The sequence below is a fragment of the Rhea americana genome, unplaced genomic scaffold (assembly GCF_003343005.1).
Source record: "Rhea americana isolate MKP2758 unplaced genomic scaffold, rheAme1 scaffold_29, whole genome shotgun sequence".
Lineage (NCBI taxonomy): Eukaryota > Metazoa > Chordata > Aves > Rheiformes > Rheidae > Rhea > Rhea americana.
The window spans coordinates 51167-66993 of record NW_028186412.1 but is presented as its reverse complement, the minus strand read 5'-3'; the positions used below and the strand labels follow the sequence as shown (position 1 = coordinate 66993).

Genomic DNA, 15827 nt, shown 5'->3' with positions numbered 1-15827 from the left:
GGCATAAATCCAGACAGCAATGTCTTCCTTAGTCTTCCATAACATTCCTCTACGGCCGCTCTACTCCTCTCAACAGCTTGTTGGCATCAAAATCAAGCAGCGATCACTGACAAGTCATTAYTGTTCAGCTCCTTGCCATTCCATTTGAAACATCTAGTTGCTGCATTTCTCCCACCCGTGGAAAGTTCCTGCTGCTCCTTCCTTGTCCTCTAATATCTTCTTGCCTACCTGCTGTAGCTGCTGGATTTGGCCTCGAACCATTTTTACCAAGTGGAGACTATGAGGTGCTGAACAATAYGTAATATCACAGTAGTAAATACACAATGACACCTGCTCTAAATGTCCATTTTCTGCCTAGTTTAAATTAGTTAGTTTTTAATAAAGAAAAAAMTGCTGCAGAATTTGAAGCCCCTGCTTCAACTTTCAAGCTCATCCTGCTGTTGGCTCAGTGGAGATGCAGGGCTGAGCACAGTGAAGCAAGGTGGAAAATGGCTTTCCACTCTCATAGATTCAGTACTTTTTCTCCTCCCACAATGGAACAAAAAGGGTTTCTTCACATTTGCAAATGAGAGAAAATGAGATACAAGTTAGGACAGGCAATGRCCATAAGAGCCCTCCTCTGAGATGGAGATAGCTATGGTCAAGTGCCAGGCTTGGTTTTAGACAGAATAAAGTATTAAATGTCCTAAARCTCTGTAATCCAGACTATTAAACTGTTCCGGGATTATTCTGATCCTTGTTTCAATTTGGACCTGAAAAATCTTTTCCACTAAAAATGGCAAATTGCCATAAAAATTCTTGCTTGATAAATCACCCCTTTCTGACAGAATTAATTTCTTTGGAGATTTTCCAGCCACCTGTAATATTAACACTATTGGAAAGCCTGTAGGCCTTTCTGCTTGACTGAAAACACCAGTTCTGTTGAAATCAATGGCAGATGTTACCCAGTGTGAGATACATTCGTAAACTGAAGTAAGTCCAATGGCTTGGAAGACTGTACAGCAATGAGAAATCATTTCATGCCAAACTCACAGTATCACAATCTCACTAACACACAAGCTGCAGACACACCTTACGCTTTATGCTCTCAGGCAATCTTTTCTGGCCAAACAAGTTATACTCGTATTTGTTTTCCAATATCTTTTTAATTTGCTGGCACTGACGAAGCTAAAGAGATACTTGTGAACAAGTAGGGCTCGATTCTCTTCTGGACTGGAGCAGCACCCTGTCAGGAGGGAGATACCAAGCTCGTGACTGGAGCTCCATGCAGAGATGAGTAGCTCCAAAATGGACGATGGTAGCAGAGATGTAATCTAGAGGACTTGAACCCAGGCCTGTGATTTACGGGCTGTGGTGATATTGGAGCTGCTGAGCCCTCTGTGGTGGATAGGTGGATGACTTGTTTCTCTGGGCCCAAATCAGATGAACTTAACATAGATCAAAGTCACCTTCAAGGGCTTTGAAGCTCCTATGCTGTAGCATTGGGCAATTCAGTAGAGGAAAGTTTAATTCACATTATCTTCCCTGTCCTATGAGTGAGTCTGGGCCAATATTCACCACCTGAGTACTGCTTAGCCTTTTTACCTCTTTGTCTAGCCATGGACATTAGGGCTCCTGTCACACACATTGAGCTCCYGCAGATCTGAAAGGAATGTAGACTCTTCTGGAGGAGGTTCACCTGCTCAAATAGAGGTATCTGCAAATGCAGGTGCATACATCAGGGATAGTCACCTCAGGCTTTCTATATGGTCTCTGSAGGAAAACAGTCCCCTTTAGAGAGAGATTTTTCTTGTTGTAAAGAAGAGGTCCAATGAATGGCATGCCAGAAGAGTGAGCTTTTCCCTATCAGATGTAAAGGAAGCCAAGGTGACTTGCCAGATGCAGGCACTATGGATCAGTCACACCCTTCTCCTCTTTAGTCACAAACTCCAGCCAACCTTGGGAGCTTTTCAAAGGTGAAAGAGAGCAAACAGCATCAATCCCTGCAGGGCAGCAGGTGCTTCAGAGCCCTGGTTCTCTACGCATATGAAGACCTCCCTTCCCTTTCTTCACTGATCCTTTCCCACCTCAGCCCAGTCCATTACTAAGTAGGTGACAGTCTGAGAGTGTAACTCACTGCTTAGGCAATGCATCTACTGTGTGAGTCCCTGCTTTTGGAGCACGGTCAGTGTAAGCCCCAGCAGGGAGTTAAGGAGCCCTTTGCTGCTTTTCACCTGCTTGGTGACTACAGGCATGTAGAGTTTCTTTGTAAGAGGTGACAGGTGGATTGGTGTCCTGGTTCTATACAGTTTAGGCACTTAAATCCTGCCTCCTCATGSTGCCTCAGCTGCTGACAGCATTTTTCATCCTGCCGTGATGTGATTCTTCTGTACTAAAGTGGCTCATCATGCTTCATCCCACTAGTAGCTGCATCTCTCAAAAATGAAATGTCCCCTTTCAGCACATACAGAGCTGCCTGTAACTTCCCAGCTTTCACTACATATTCTGTAGTTTAATGAATTAACTCTTTTAAAGTGCTTTGAGAGAGGAAATGTTTTAAAGGTACAAAGGGTCATTAATAACAGATGTCAAGTCATAACAAAGGACAGCTGTGCTTCTGTGACTTTCTTGATTAGTCAAGAGGTCTATGGGTTGCACTATCTCATTTGGAAAGCATGACAGAAATTCTGATACAAGTTCTTCTTTGGAAAAGTAACTTTTATTTTGTTAAAGCCATACATTTCCAAGGATAGAATAAAGCTCACAAGCCATAAGTCATGCCCAGATAAGGATAATCTCAAACAATAGTTAGTTTGTAGCAGGATGTTGCTTGTTCTGTAATAATTAATCAGTGTTTTAGGCARATTTCCTATTGCCTGCTCAGACACGCAGCACAGGATAAAAATGACCTGTGCTGGTTGTAGTTTTCAGCATTTGAAATCTGAGCRTATTAAAACAATTTTAATAATATTGCCCAACAACTACCCAAATCCTACAGTGGTGCAGCCTCTTAGAAGTAAAAGACTGTCCACTCCACAATCAGAAGACATGGTTGCAGTATGGAGACATGCTCATGGGCTGGCCTGAACCTAGCTAGGCTAAGCATCAATGGTGATGGAGACGTAGTGAGACAGACCTCCAGGTGCACTAAGGCATCTCATCCTTGCTGCCCCTTAGTGTGTGAGCTCCCACGTCACTGTGACCACAGTACACTGGACATGCTGGGTCATTCTGGGATAAATAGCCAGGGAGGGGTTGTGGCTAAGGCCATGCGTAAGGCACAAGAAAGGCAGCAGTGTGCAAAGCAGCTGTCTCCTCCCTGACTCTAGGGCTGCACTCGACAGATGCTAGGTCATCTCTAGAGGCTATGGGGACCTGGCTCTCCTATGCTGACACCTGAGTCACAGCTTCTGGCACTTGAGCTTGTTGCGCTCCTGCCTGGAACTGCTGTCACATACCCTGAGAGGAGAGCTCCGTTTGCAACAGGATGTCACTCTACTGCTGATGCACCCCCACTCCAAAAAAAGAGTGGAAATCCAGATCTGTCAAGACCAGACTCAACAGCTGGCTCCATGGCAAGGAAGGCACATTCAAGTATGCAAAGATGCAATGCTTGATTTGGAAAGAGTTTTCCCAGGCAGCCAGGGCTGTTTTCTGCTGGCTGGGAGCAGTGACCTGGGACTTGCCCCTTGCACCCAAAATCCCTGTACCAAGAGCTTCAAGGCAAAGGACTAATTCATAAAACACTGCACCTGATTAGACCCCTACTGGCACACAGATGTTGCCCAGCCTTTGGAACGAACCCAACACTGCTGGCAAGAAGACCTTTCCTTCTGCACAGACTTCCCCCTCACAGCCCTGCCCTACCAGYATGCCTCCCCCTGAGAGCTAGACTGTTTGGGCTGAGATGACTGAGAATCTATGGTTCTATGATGAGCTGCTCTCTAACCTCGTCAGCCCAGAGTTTCCCCACTGCTGAGCAGCTGCTAGCAACATTGCTGAAGGGTGTGTTACCTGGTAAGGAAGGGTCAAGGCCAGGGGCCGTGCATGGCCTTGTTGGACTCCTGAATGCCTTTCTCACACTCTGAGTCACGTGCTGAGGCTGTCAGCCAGACCAAACGCTGCTGTGGTCACCAAGAGCAGAGTGTCTTCCCACAGACAGAGCTGTAGCAAGAAATGAGCACTCCTTCCCCTAATCCCTATCTGATGGAAAGAGGGAGCAGAGCTGAGGGAAGCCCTGGGGAATGGCAGTGCCACTKTGCCCTTCTCCTCTATCAGCATGTGTTTCTTCTCTCATCTGTGGCTGTGAGGCTGGGTCTAGCTAATCAATGACTGTTCCCTGCAAAGTCTCCACACACACCCCAGCTCTGATGTCCCAGACATGGGGAGTGCCCAGGAGTCCCCAGCTCACATCAGTGAGGACTGCATTATTTCTGGTGAAGCAGTGAAGAAGAGGGGTTGTGTCTCCCCCCTCCCCCAACATAAATAAGCCTGCTTGTGGAATGAGTTATGGGCTAACTAGGGAGGTAGTTATGCAGTAGGGTGAGYGCTGTGCCCTAGATCTCCCTTCTGCCTCTCCATGCTCTTGACAGTCAATAATACTCACATGAGAAAGGGGCGACATAACAATTTTTTCCTTTCTCTGGTTTCAGAAAACGAATAATGAAGGGAGATGCCCAAATCTACTAGAGGCTTTGCTGCTAGGACTCAGGCTCAGCTGGGCACTGCTGATTACTGCACCTGTGAGAGCCACATGGACGCTTCCCCTTGTCTTGGGTGGCAGAAAACCTCTGCCCTGCCACATCAGTGCTGGCAGGACTTCCAGGTGTGATTAACCTGTCACGAGCATCCTATTCCTTTTGCTGTTTCCCTCCTGATTCCAGGACTAACTTTCTCAACTACCTCATGCCACAGGTCTGGTTCCTTAGATTAGCTCCACTCCCTTCTCCTCTATCAGCATGTGTTTCTTCTCTCATCTGTGGCTGTGAGGCTGGGTCTAGCTAATCAATGACTGTTCCCTGCAAAGTCTCCACAAACACCCCAGCTCTGATGTCCCAGAGATGGGGAGTGCCCAGGAGTCCCCAGCTCACATCAGTGAGGACTGCATTATTTCTGGTGAAGCAGTGAAGAAGAGGGGTCACACACAGCACCAATGGGAATCACGTGCTCTCCTTAGCACTGAGCCCTGCCCCACTCTGCAGGCTGCCTGCTCTCCAGGTAGAGTCTAGCCCTCAGTGTGAAAGCAGCATAATTCCCCTATGCGCTCCACACGCATCTCCTCTCCCATGTTCCTTGCATCCCTGCAACAAACTGATTTTGCCAATTCAGACAAGTGAGAAAGAGCTACTTTTCCTCCGTCCTGGAGGAAAATGTGGGAGGATCATTTTCTCTATGCAAGCACTTTCAAGGCATACCTAAGAAGGATGACTGCAACACTGCTACTTTCAAGCCTGGGTATCATCTCACAGAGATCTCAGGCACATAAATACTGCTGTATATTTGAAGCGTCAGCTCTAAAAGGAGACAAGACAGGCTGGTAACTGAAACATGGACATCTGATTCAAAGCCAAAAGCATGACTCATGCCTCTTTTCTGGGCTTTGGAGCAGGCCAGCCAGAACAAGGACTTCAGGATTTAGACCTTTAGTGGTCACCAGAGAGCAAGGAATAGTTCAGAGAAAGTGAGCTTGATATGGCTAAGGGAAAGTATTTTCCCACTACATGAAAGAAATGACATCTGGTATTTCCTCAAAACAAGATCCACGTGATTTCAGCTGCCTTGAAAAGCCAAGGCTTGAGAACTATAAAATACACCCAGCCTAATTCTTCCTTGGGCTCCACCAGTGGAACCCCAATGAAATGAGCAGTACAACAAACAACAGAATTCAGCCCTATGTTCCCTCCCCACTGCTTACCACTCCCTACCATTTCCCAGTCCCTAATTCTTGTGCCCTTAACATCCTTTTCCTTTCTCCAGATTTAAGAAAACCCTTTACAACTAAAATCCTCCCCTTACTACCACCTCCTCCCTGACAGGAAGGAGGTTCTGTAGAGTTCACTGCCAGTGCATAGGTCTCAGTGTTATCTTAGTTGGAAAGAAATAACCTTGTACCACATTTAGAGTGTATCTCCCAGAGGAAGCAACTTGACATTTGCAAACCACAGAAACTGTGACCCACACTAATAAAGCTCAAATACTTTACAATAGATAGAACTTAAGTTACAATGGTGGTGTCCCCTGGTGAAGTTACCTTGGCCCTCCCTGTTACTCCCCAATTTGTTCATTATTGTTAATGTCACTGCAATAAATATCAGAACAGAATTGACAGCATTTGGCCACGTATCTTAAAGCATTACCCAACTCCTCTTTCACTTTTTGTCTTTGCAGCTTTGATTTCTATCCTTATCAGTCATCAGAGGAGCCCTTAGGGACAAATCTTTTGGCTATGCGAGCAGCAAGGTAGTAAAAGCCATGCAGAAGGGTGACCGTGGCATCAATAACCAGCGAGAAGATGCCACCAATCCCAGTGGCTATGTCTTTAAGGACGGAGGGAATGGCACAGATGGAGTAATAAGGGAAAGCAGCGAGGTGAAAGACAAATCCCATGGGGATGCTCAGGATCTTGTAGGTGAAGATTGCAACATCTTGAATAATTCCCAGAAAACCCTGCAGGATGTTGATGCAGACCTTCCCCACATCACAGGGGATGCTGATTAGCACCATGCTGATCTCTGTAAGGTAGAAAACCATCCCATTCCACAGGCTGTAGATTCCATCCAGAAGAGTACTGCCAATTCGCTTGACAATAAGCCACAGCAAATGAAACATGAATTTCACTAACTCCACAAAGATATAAATGAGGAGTTCCAGAAGTTTGATGAAAGGAGTGGCAATGATGCCAGCCACTTTTCTCACTAAGCCACTGTCTTTGGCCTCCTGGTTGTCACTTGTTCCTGCTTGCTCTCCAGACCGGATCTGAGTAACAGCTTGCAGTATTGCTTCCGTTTTCTCCTGCTTTTGGTTATCTTCACCACAGTTGCCCTTGAACAACTGAACTCCTGCTAGAAACTGCTTCTCCAACTCTCCCACTGCTAGGTCTGCCAAACTGTTTTCATCTTTCACTTTCTTTACAAGTCCTAAAGACCATCCCTCTGGAGCATCACAGCATGCTGCTAGCCAGAGGGTCTCTGGCACTGACACCTTGCCATTAACTTGGATGTTGGAAGGAATAGCACCTGCGAGGAGATACAGGTGATCCTTCTTGGAACAATGAGGGACCAGAGCCTGCTCCACTACCCTCCTGATGTCTCTGTGCCAGCTTTTGCTGAGAGATGGGCTCATAGGGACAGCATTCGTGAGTGTGTAAGTGGCGACCTGGAAATCTTTCTCATTAAGAAAGCTCGGATTCAGCAGCCCTCTTTCATAACCAGAGCCCACATAGTCCAAGCTCAGGGCTTGATTTGTGCCAAGGTTAGCCACAGAGTCAACGATATCAGCTTCATGCATCATCTCCTGCAGGTCACTTTCTGGATCATCTATCTGAAAGAGCAGAGAGAAACATTACTGGATGCAATTTATTTTCCTAGAAAGCAATGTGTAAAATAGACCATGAAGTGTATTGTTCATCATGACTGCTACTACACACTGTTCTTCAGATCACATCCTGTACTGTTTCCTTATTTTCTTTCAGTATTTCAGAGGTGCATATGCTGTACTCATCTGTCCTGCTAAGCACATAGGTGTAGGGCAGAGATGCTTACAGTTCTCCACTTTGGTCTGCAGCACAGCACAGCCTGCAGAATTTCATCAGCCATTTTGCACTAAGCCTCTAACTTGTGCTTATTCTAGAAGATACTTTTAAGAACAACAGATGGTTTGATTTAGGGCCACAGTCAAACCACCTACGATGGTGGTACCTCCAACTCACGAAGGCACCTACTGTGGCACCTTAAAATATGAATGAGCTGAACTGTCAAATCCAAGCAATAAGGAAAGAAAACATGATTTTTAACACATCTAGAGAAGACATTTAGCCCTATATAAGAAGCCTGAACCAAATAGGGCAGCATGGCTGGTGATCTGGATTGTCCTTCACAGTTCTGAATGCAGACACTGCAGTGAGCTTGTAGGGCTCTCTTAGGGCTTGTCATTGACAGTCTGAACCCCACCCTTAACAACCGCATACCTCCCACGGGCAACACGGGCAGGGATGCTGTCACCCTGGGTCCTCGCTGAAATCTATGCTATGTGCTTGTTTGTCATTCCTGTGCCATGGAGTTGGAAGTAGTAATTGTTGCACCAGTCATCCCTTCTTGAACCTTACAGAGGGTTGTGTACCAGGAGATAACAAGCAAGGGAGCAAGAGCTCTTAAATACTATGGTGTACTGAGATCTTTCTCAGAAGGCTGCAGCTCTGTCTGCCCCCCAGTCACTCCTTTTTGACACTGTCTCCAGCCTTTCCAGAGGGGTGTTCTAGACTGTAATTTTCTTCCTCAGATTAAAGGTAGAAATTGGTTGGTAGAAATTCAGGAGTACAGCCTGCCTCCGTAGTTACTGCCTCATGTGGCATCTGCTTAAAGGCCACAGCCCTGAACTCCCAACGCTGTGCTCCTGCTCCAATCTGCTGTCTTTGCTCCTGGCCTAGAGACTGCTTATTGCACTGTATAATACATATTTTGAAAATGAATATGGCAGACAGTTCATATTCTGCTTTGAATCACTCTCCACTCATCCTTCCTGGTCCCTCAGCTCCTCTGTAATGCACTTAAACAGACGGTTCCCAGCATTTATATCCTTGAGATCTTTCATAGGGTTTGCACCCTCTTGTTACCCCAGCTTCTTGCATTATGTCTTGACAGCTATTAGGCCTATGCCAGCTTCTACTGAGAAATAGTGTAAAAGGGACAGTGCTAGTGAGCGTACGTAGCTATCCATCATCCTCATTGCGGAATTGGAGTTTTGGCTGGCCTCTTGCAAGCCAAAGACTCAGCCTAGACTGCAGCCTAGACTGCATTCTCTGCCCTGAGGCTAGTCACAATGCCAACAATATTAGCCATTTCAGAGGGCCGCATTACACCCATTTGCCTGCTAGATTTCTAGCACTTTGTTTTTAAGCATCTAGTGCACATCACTACAGAGCTGGAAGGATCATAGGCCTGACCCAGGCTAATGACTCTACATACTGATGCACAAGTCTTAGTTTTTCTAAATGCACCACTTAAGAAAGAATTATTCTGTACTTCTGTCTTATTTTGCATCCTCTTCCTCATGTCCCCAGCCTCTCTCTAAGGACTGCAGCTGTCTCATAAGGCCAGATTTGTTGAGTTGCACTCCATAAAATCACAGCCCCTTCCCAGGCTTCCCCAGTTTTCTCTGTTTTGACAAGATGACAGTGTTGTGTCATGGGATGGGGGATGCACCTGGTGCATTTAATCACACAGTATACACGAGGTGGGAGCGGGCACAGCTGCTAGGCCCTGTCTGGGAACTGCCTCTTGTACCAAGGCCCCTTTAAGCATACTGTCATTTCAGGGGCACTCATCCATATACTTGCTCCCATTGCAGATTAGTGCTRCAGCCTTCTTGAAAAATTAAAGAAAATGATGGAGGGAGACTGAGGTGCTGTACCAGCTCTGCCTTACTGAGGAGATTCCCAGCCTACATTAAGCATACGGTATAAACTTAAATTTCTCTGATTATGAGCTAGTGCATGGGGAGTTTAAGATGCCTATTTAGTAAATATATCTCCAGTTACCTGCTTAGCTGCAAGATTGCCCATACCATTGGACTGTTTAGGTGCAATTAAAAAAGAACATGAAAAATGTGGCCGTGTGTTGCTCATACATCAGAAAACAAAAGCAGGCTGTAACATCACTAAGGGCTGATGCTTTACAGTAACTCATACTATGCTTTGCAGCAGCTTGTGTTATTGAGCTTTTTATGCCTCCTCTGATAGAGCCCCAAGGGCAAGCTGTCTCCGGCACTATATCTAATCTGCATGCAAGCTGCCTTTCCTCACTGACTCAGAAAGCTTTTGGATTGTGGCACAGGCAAAGTATGTCTGCATTCATGTAGTCAGCCACGAATCTACCTGTCCAAAGAATCTGCAAGAGGGCAAGATCCAAGCAGGTGTGTAAGCACCTTACTCTTCGGTGGATTTAAGATTAAATTACGTATCTAGATACCTGTATGGATCTGAGTCCAACCACCTAACAATATCATATGTATTTATCCTTGCAATAAGGATATTAGGCCAACCTAACCACAAGGTGAGGGTTGCCATTGTACAGAAGGGGCAGAGGAGGATTAAAGGTATATTTCCATTACAGGCAACAGCTTGACTGAAAAATTGAGGCAGACTTATAGAAGTTATGCCAGCTAGTTTCAGTCAACTTTCTACATTTAACAACGCAGGACACTGTTATCTCCCACCTTCCCTATCTTAGTACTTACGATCCCTGGCAAACTTCAGCATCCCACTCCACAGCTACTACCTCAGGTATGCTTACATCTTTGATTGCAGTGGGCATATTTCATCTAGCCTCAGTGTGTGACTCATTTCCTAGGGACTAGGCACAATGCATCTTACACTAAGATTTCTGTTGTAGGAAGCTCACGAGTTGCCCCAGAAGCACCTGTTTCTCCTGACCACCAAGAGAGATGAGAAGAGTAGCTCAGATGCAAACTTCTGTGGTGGAAAGGGTCTGTAGCTGGATGACACAAAGCCCACCTCGGTCATCTAGCTCATGGTAGTCTGCAAGTAAATAAATTGGCAAGGAGACTCATCCAGCTTATTGTATTTTAGGATAGAAAAAGCAGCTCCAGAGTTCTCCACCCCTCAATAAATGTGTGGCATAGCAGGTTTTCAAAACCAGGCCTGGGGCGTCGCATGAGTATCCTGCTCATCAGACTGACTACCCTTTCTGCTTTCTAATTTTCACGATCTTGGTTGCTGAATTAATTCACAGTTTCCAGCTGCCAATCAGCAGTGGGTGGTGCTGACATTCCTCTCGTTTCCCATCCAATTACTGCCTCTGTGCTACATTTGGYGTTTGTTTCTTGGACGCACATTCCTGAGGAGGTAGGCATGCAAGAAGTGAGACAGTGTCCTCACGACTTACATCATCATCTATTACAAAAAACCGTGTGACAACCCTTAGTCAGTCATCAGTCTGCATAGAGCATTTTTATAGTGATTTTTTTCTGCTTGCTGCATCTCTGCATGTGTGGGTGCACGTGCATGTACGCAAAGACGTGTCACTGTGCAGTTAATGTCTGTTTGTACGTGACTATCCCTGTTTTCAATTAGGAAGTTATTCAGAAAATAGCCGGGGTATCCTTTTTGGGTTGYGTTGCAGAGCAGGTGTTGCAAAGTGTTCCTTTTACCGACTATCTGAACTTTTTGAATTATCTGACTTAGCCATGATAAGAACATACAGAACAGGTGTAAAATCTGTTCCCTGCTTTCTCCCTTCCAGAACCTGCATAATGGATGCCTGAGAGATGTGTATGTGCTTTTTTTCTTGAGAGACTTCTTCTGGGAAGTTTTTTAGTCCTGATATCTTCATCTGACACATTCCTCTGCCAAATTGCTTCCCTTAGTTTTCTTTCTCGGCCTGCAGCTCCTTCACTGAACTACAGAGCTGCTATCTTTCACCACAGAGGTATCTGTATTTCAGTGATGGGTGAAAGGGACTCCAGCACATACTGACAAAATGAAAACTACAGCATGRTCATGTCACTCAGTATGGTTCCTTCATCCAACTGTGTGAGCTGGAAGGCCAAATCAACTGCACAGAAAACTTATATCCTGGCATCTCCTGGCTTTGGGGTGCTGGACTCCTTTCACCCATGTTCTCTGTATGCAATGTATCATGGATCAGCCTGAATATGAGCCTCCACTGCTCACTAAAGGCATGGTCCTTTTGAATGAGAAAKAAAATGGAGTGGCCTGTCCAGCCACTTGACAGCTTTGCTCCTGCCTTCGTCCCATCTCCATACTCTAGTAGGTGGGTCTACAGCCAACAGCTAGGCCATAAGGACTTGAACATGCGATTAGCTGTGAGCAAATTTTCTGAGTAAATATTTTAAATCAAAATAAGAATGGCTTCCAACCCCTAGGACTATACCGGGGAATTTAGTGTAAGAAGGATGAAGATGATCTTTGCTCTGCCCTCCCTGTTCCCCTAATGATGCCACGTGATGCRATACAGGTGCTTTCAGTCTTACGGCTCAATAAAGATGTCCCCCATCCACAATACAGCTTCCTCTAAGCTGGCCATACTGGCATCTTACCCTGTRGTTAAAGGCTAAATCTTGCTTAGGAAGCATTTCCACAGGTAAAGCATTTTTGCCCAAAGCTCTCTGGTCCTCAGTAAAGCTCTGCATCTTGTCTGTCTAAATTAGGAGTCAGATATGTGTAGTGATGGTGCATCCTTCCAAATAAGAACAATGGTTTGGGTTGAAAAAGAATAAAACAAGCAAGCAAGATTGAGAAGGAGGCAAAAGAATCCAGGGGACTTTTCTTGTTTAGTAGAGATCAGATTAGCTTGCTCCATGGAAGAAAAATCCTCAAAGCTCTCAGTTTATTCACACTATGACTGATCAGTATGGCCTAAGTCAGACAYCTGTAACAGGGAACAGATCCACAGTAACCCATAGGGTTATACTACTGTAAAGTCAGAGCAACTAAAGGTAGAGCCTAGCAATAATTTTTGAGACTCAGGTAGGTTTCTGAAGCAAGAATTGTAAGAAYTGAAGCTCAGGTGTTAGTGGGTGCAAGGTATTGGGGGTGATCACTAGATGAGGGGTGAAGATAGAAGTGGCAAGGGACAGAGTGAGCTGGCTGCAGAGAGGTATTGGAGACCTTGTAGGAAACCTGCTGTGAAAGGACTTTGAGGAGTTTAAAGAGCAGAAAAGGCGTTTGAACCTGCATGACTGCAGAACTCTGGTGAGTCAGACTGCAAGGAGCAGGAGGAGATATGGTGGCTAGAGGTGGCGATGGCTATCAGTAGCTGAGGCAAATGGGAATGGATCTCATCTTCCCACTTTGCCTTGCTGCCTCCACTGCACAAACAGCAGATGTTTATTTGTCTAGGTCTTTGCTCTTTAAAAATTCATCACATTTTCTCATCCCCATAATGGCAGAGTCTGCAGAAAGGCTTTCCTCTGTCTAAAAAGAGCAAGCAGACCCCTCCTACAGGCATCTGCAAAGTGGAAGAAAAGCAGATCAGAAGCCCCCCAGGAACTCCTGCAATTAAAAATCCAGCCCTGAGATCAGGGAGATGGTCCAAGGGGAAGAGAGGGGTTATAGATCCCTGCCTTCACTTCCTGCAACCTTGTTGGAGGTGTTTAAAGCCTTCGTATTTCATCACCCCAATAGTAATTTAACARTAGCCACTCTTTTGGGACAAGGATGAGCTTTGATTCTAAGTATGTAGAGCCTAGCACATGAGGGCCCTGCTCACAACACACTGTTCTAATACCACGACTGTTTATGGTCTAACAGAGCACCGTCATGTGCTGCCAATCTTTCTTGAGCTGAATAGACAAGGATAGCTTGGTGTTTGCTACAATATTCTCCATGCTCACTGCTGAAATAACTACAATACTGAAAAAAAAAAAAAAAAAAAAAAAAAAAAAGTAAATTGTGCTTGTCCTCTTAGGAGACAAGCAATTTTTTAAGGATTGCTTTTAAATACAACAGCCTGAAAGACCTGGTTAAACATGTCAGGGGAGACAAAAACCACTGAGGCAGCAGTGATATTCTCTTTATACTGCACTCTTCTGACTTGACTGAAACATTTCTATTCCAGGACACAGTAATTCACTTCCCTATCCAGTATCTGCAACACAGGGACACAACAAAAAGCTGCCGTGTCAACTTGGTGAGCCACAAATATCTGTTTTATTCCTGTGCAGTGAAGCTAAAGAGCACTTATCAACACTGGGATCATGCTGGCAACCAAACTTTAGCTTGACACTGAAATGTTTAACCCTATTATCCACCAGCAGTGCTCCCTGACTGTGATAACTAGCTAAACAAGACAAACGGATCCTACAGGGTAAGAGATGATTTTCTTTTCCCCTCACATTCCATAGTGCATGCGGCAGCCTCTTAGTTTTCATTAAAAGCTCCATGGGACAAGGAACTATTTGTTCACTTCCAAGCACAAAAATAAGTTGGTTGTGGTAAATTAACACCAAAAGGGGGTTCCACAGGCTCTTCACTCCTTCGCAAAATCCCATCCCCAGCTAATATCTTCACCCCAGAAGAAATGTTCCTAAGGAACATATGCTTTACAGCAAAGGAAAGGCTGACTTACCTGCGGTTCAACCAGCCAGTCCTCCTCCCCATTTTGGGCTGGTTTTGTATACTTAAAAGCTGAATAAAGAGGGATTTTGTCCTTAGTACTGTAGAGGGTTGCAAAACGTGGCTCCTTKTTATACAGCTGACAGATTTTCACATGGAATGCCTCGGTAAATCCTTCTGGTGGGACTTGTCCAGGGAAGAACACATTACATTCAGCAAAACCAGTTTCATCCTCTCCAACAACTCTGCCGTGGGAAAAGCCTAGGAAAACGGAGAGGCAAAGCAAAAATAAAATTGACGTCTTCATGGTCCACTCCCTTGAGCTGAGGGAAGCCCTATCTGTCTCTGCTGGATTCAGCAAAGGACCTGTGCTCTGAGCCCATGCAGCAGCGAAGCCAGAAAGCGTCTGGAATTCGGGTGTAGTGTACAAGGGAAATGAAATATGAAACCACAGCCGTTCCCTTCAGGGAGCGAACGCTTTCTGCAGGCAGCACATTGTGAAACCAAACGTGTGTGAGGCTGCGCTGAGACACGCTGCAGACACCAACTGCCCCGGGGAGACAATGCCAAGCAATCTGAAATCATCTGGGCTAATTTGGAAGAGGAGGAGGGAACTCCATAGCAGTGTAGGTCTATAGCTGAACAGCACCAACTGTCCAGGCTGGAGTCCAGCACTGGCAGGGGTGTGGTATGCTGCATTGCAGCAAAGTCCCCAAGAGTTTTGGCTGACACAGCCAGAAGTCTTCCCGGGGCTGCCAGGGGGATGCTGCAAAGTCAGATCCACTACCCAGAAGAAGGTGTTAGCTGCCCTCTCCAGCCACAAGCCTGGCAAAGAGAGAGGGAGAAAGAGGAAGAGAGAGGTAGTAGGATATTAGCACTACTGACAGTCCACTTTGCCTGTTCTGGGGATATCTGTCACCACTATTCCTGCCAGCCATGTGCTGCAAAAGAGCCTGGGGAAACCATTATCCTCCCATCTCTCTTGAAGCTGTGCAGGGCATCCAAAATCCTCCTGCAGAGCAGTATCACCTCACCTTGGCAGAACTGCCCTCAGAAGAGATTAACAAGAGGCAGAAAGATAGACTCGCAAACCACACACCCCTAATCAACGCACATCTCTGAATGTTTTAGCCAAATATATAGAACTAGCAAAAAAAAATCTGCTTAAAGGGAATGAAACCACTCCTCTGCAGTTATGACTGACAGAGGTATTACTTGCCCAGTGAATAGCTGCTTTTGACACCTAGGTTACTTCCAGGTAAAAGGCTGTGAGTGACAGTCACTGTGTGACTTCAGTGAGTGGGAGAATTAACATTTTCAGAACAGCAGGGACAGAGAGGAGACTATAGAGTATTTCAGAAACAAGAAAATATGCAATCCCCCCCCCAATAAGTTAGATATGATCAGATGTATTGCCAACAACTTCCTCCCCCCACCTTAAAAAATCCTAGGTGCCAATAACGTGCAGGTCCCTTTTAGACAACCCTGTTTTATACCACTACCATGATTTCCAAGACCTCCAAGTGCTACAAACCCA

General features: G+C 45.6%; 1 protein-coding gene across 1 annotated transcript; it reads right to left on the bottom strand.

The window, feature by feature from the left end:
• Nucleotides 1–1125: 1125 nt before the first annotated feature.
• ENDOD1 (endonuclease domain containing 1) lies at nucleotides 1126–14833 on the bottom strand. The gene is made up of 2 exons (XM_085309003.1): nucleotides 14304–14833; nucleotides 1126–7518 (listed from the first exon to the last, which is right to left on the bottom strand). The coding sequence occupies exons 1-2, from the start codon at nucleotides 14595–14597 to the stop codon at nucleotides 6385–6387; spliced, it is 1428 nt and encodes a 475-aa protein (XP_085165129.1). The 5' UTR covers nucleotides 14598–14833; the 3' UTR covers nucleotides 1126–6384.
• Between the last annotated feature and the right edge of the window lie 994 nt (nucleotides 14834–15827).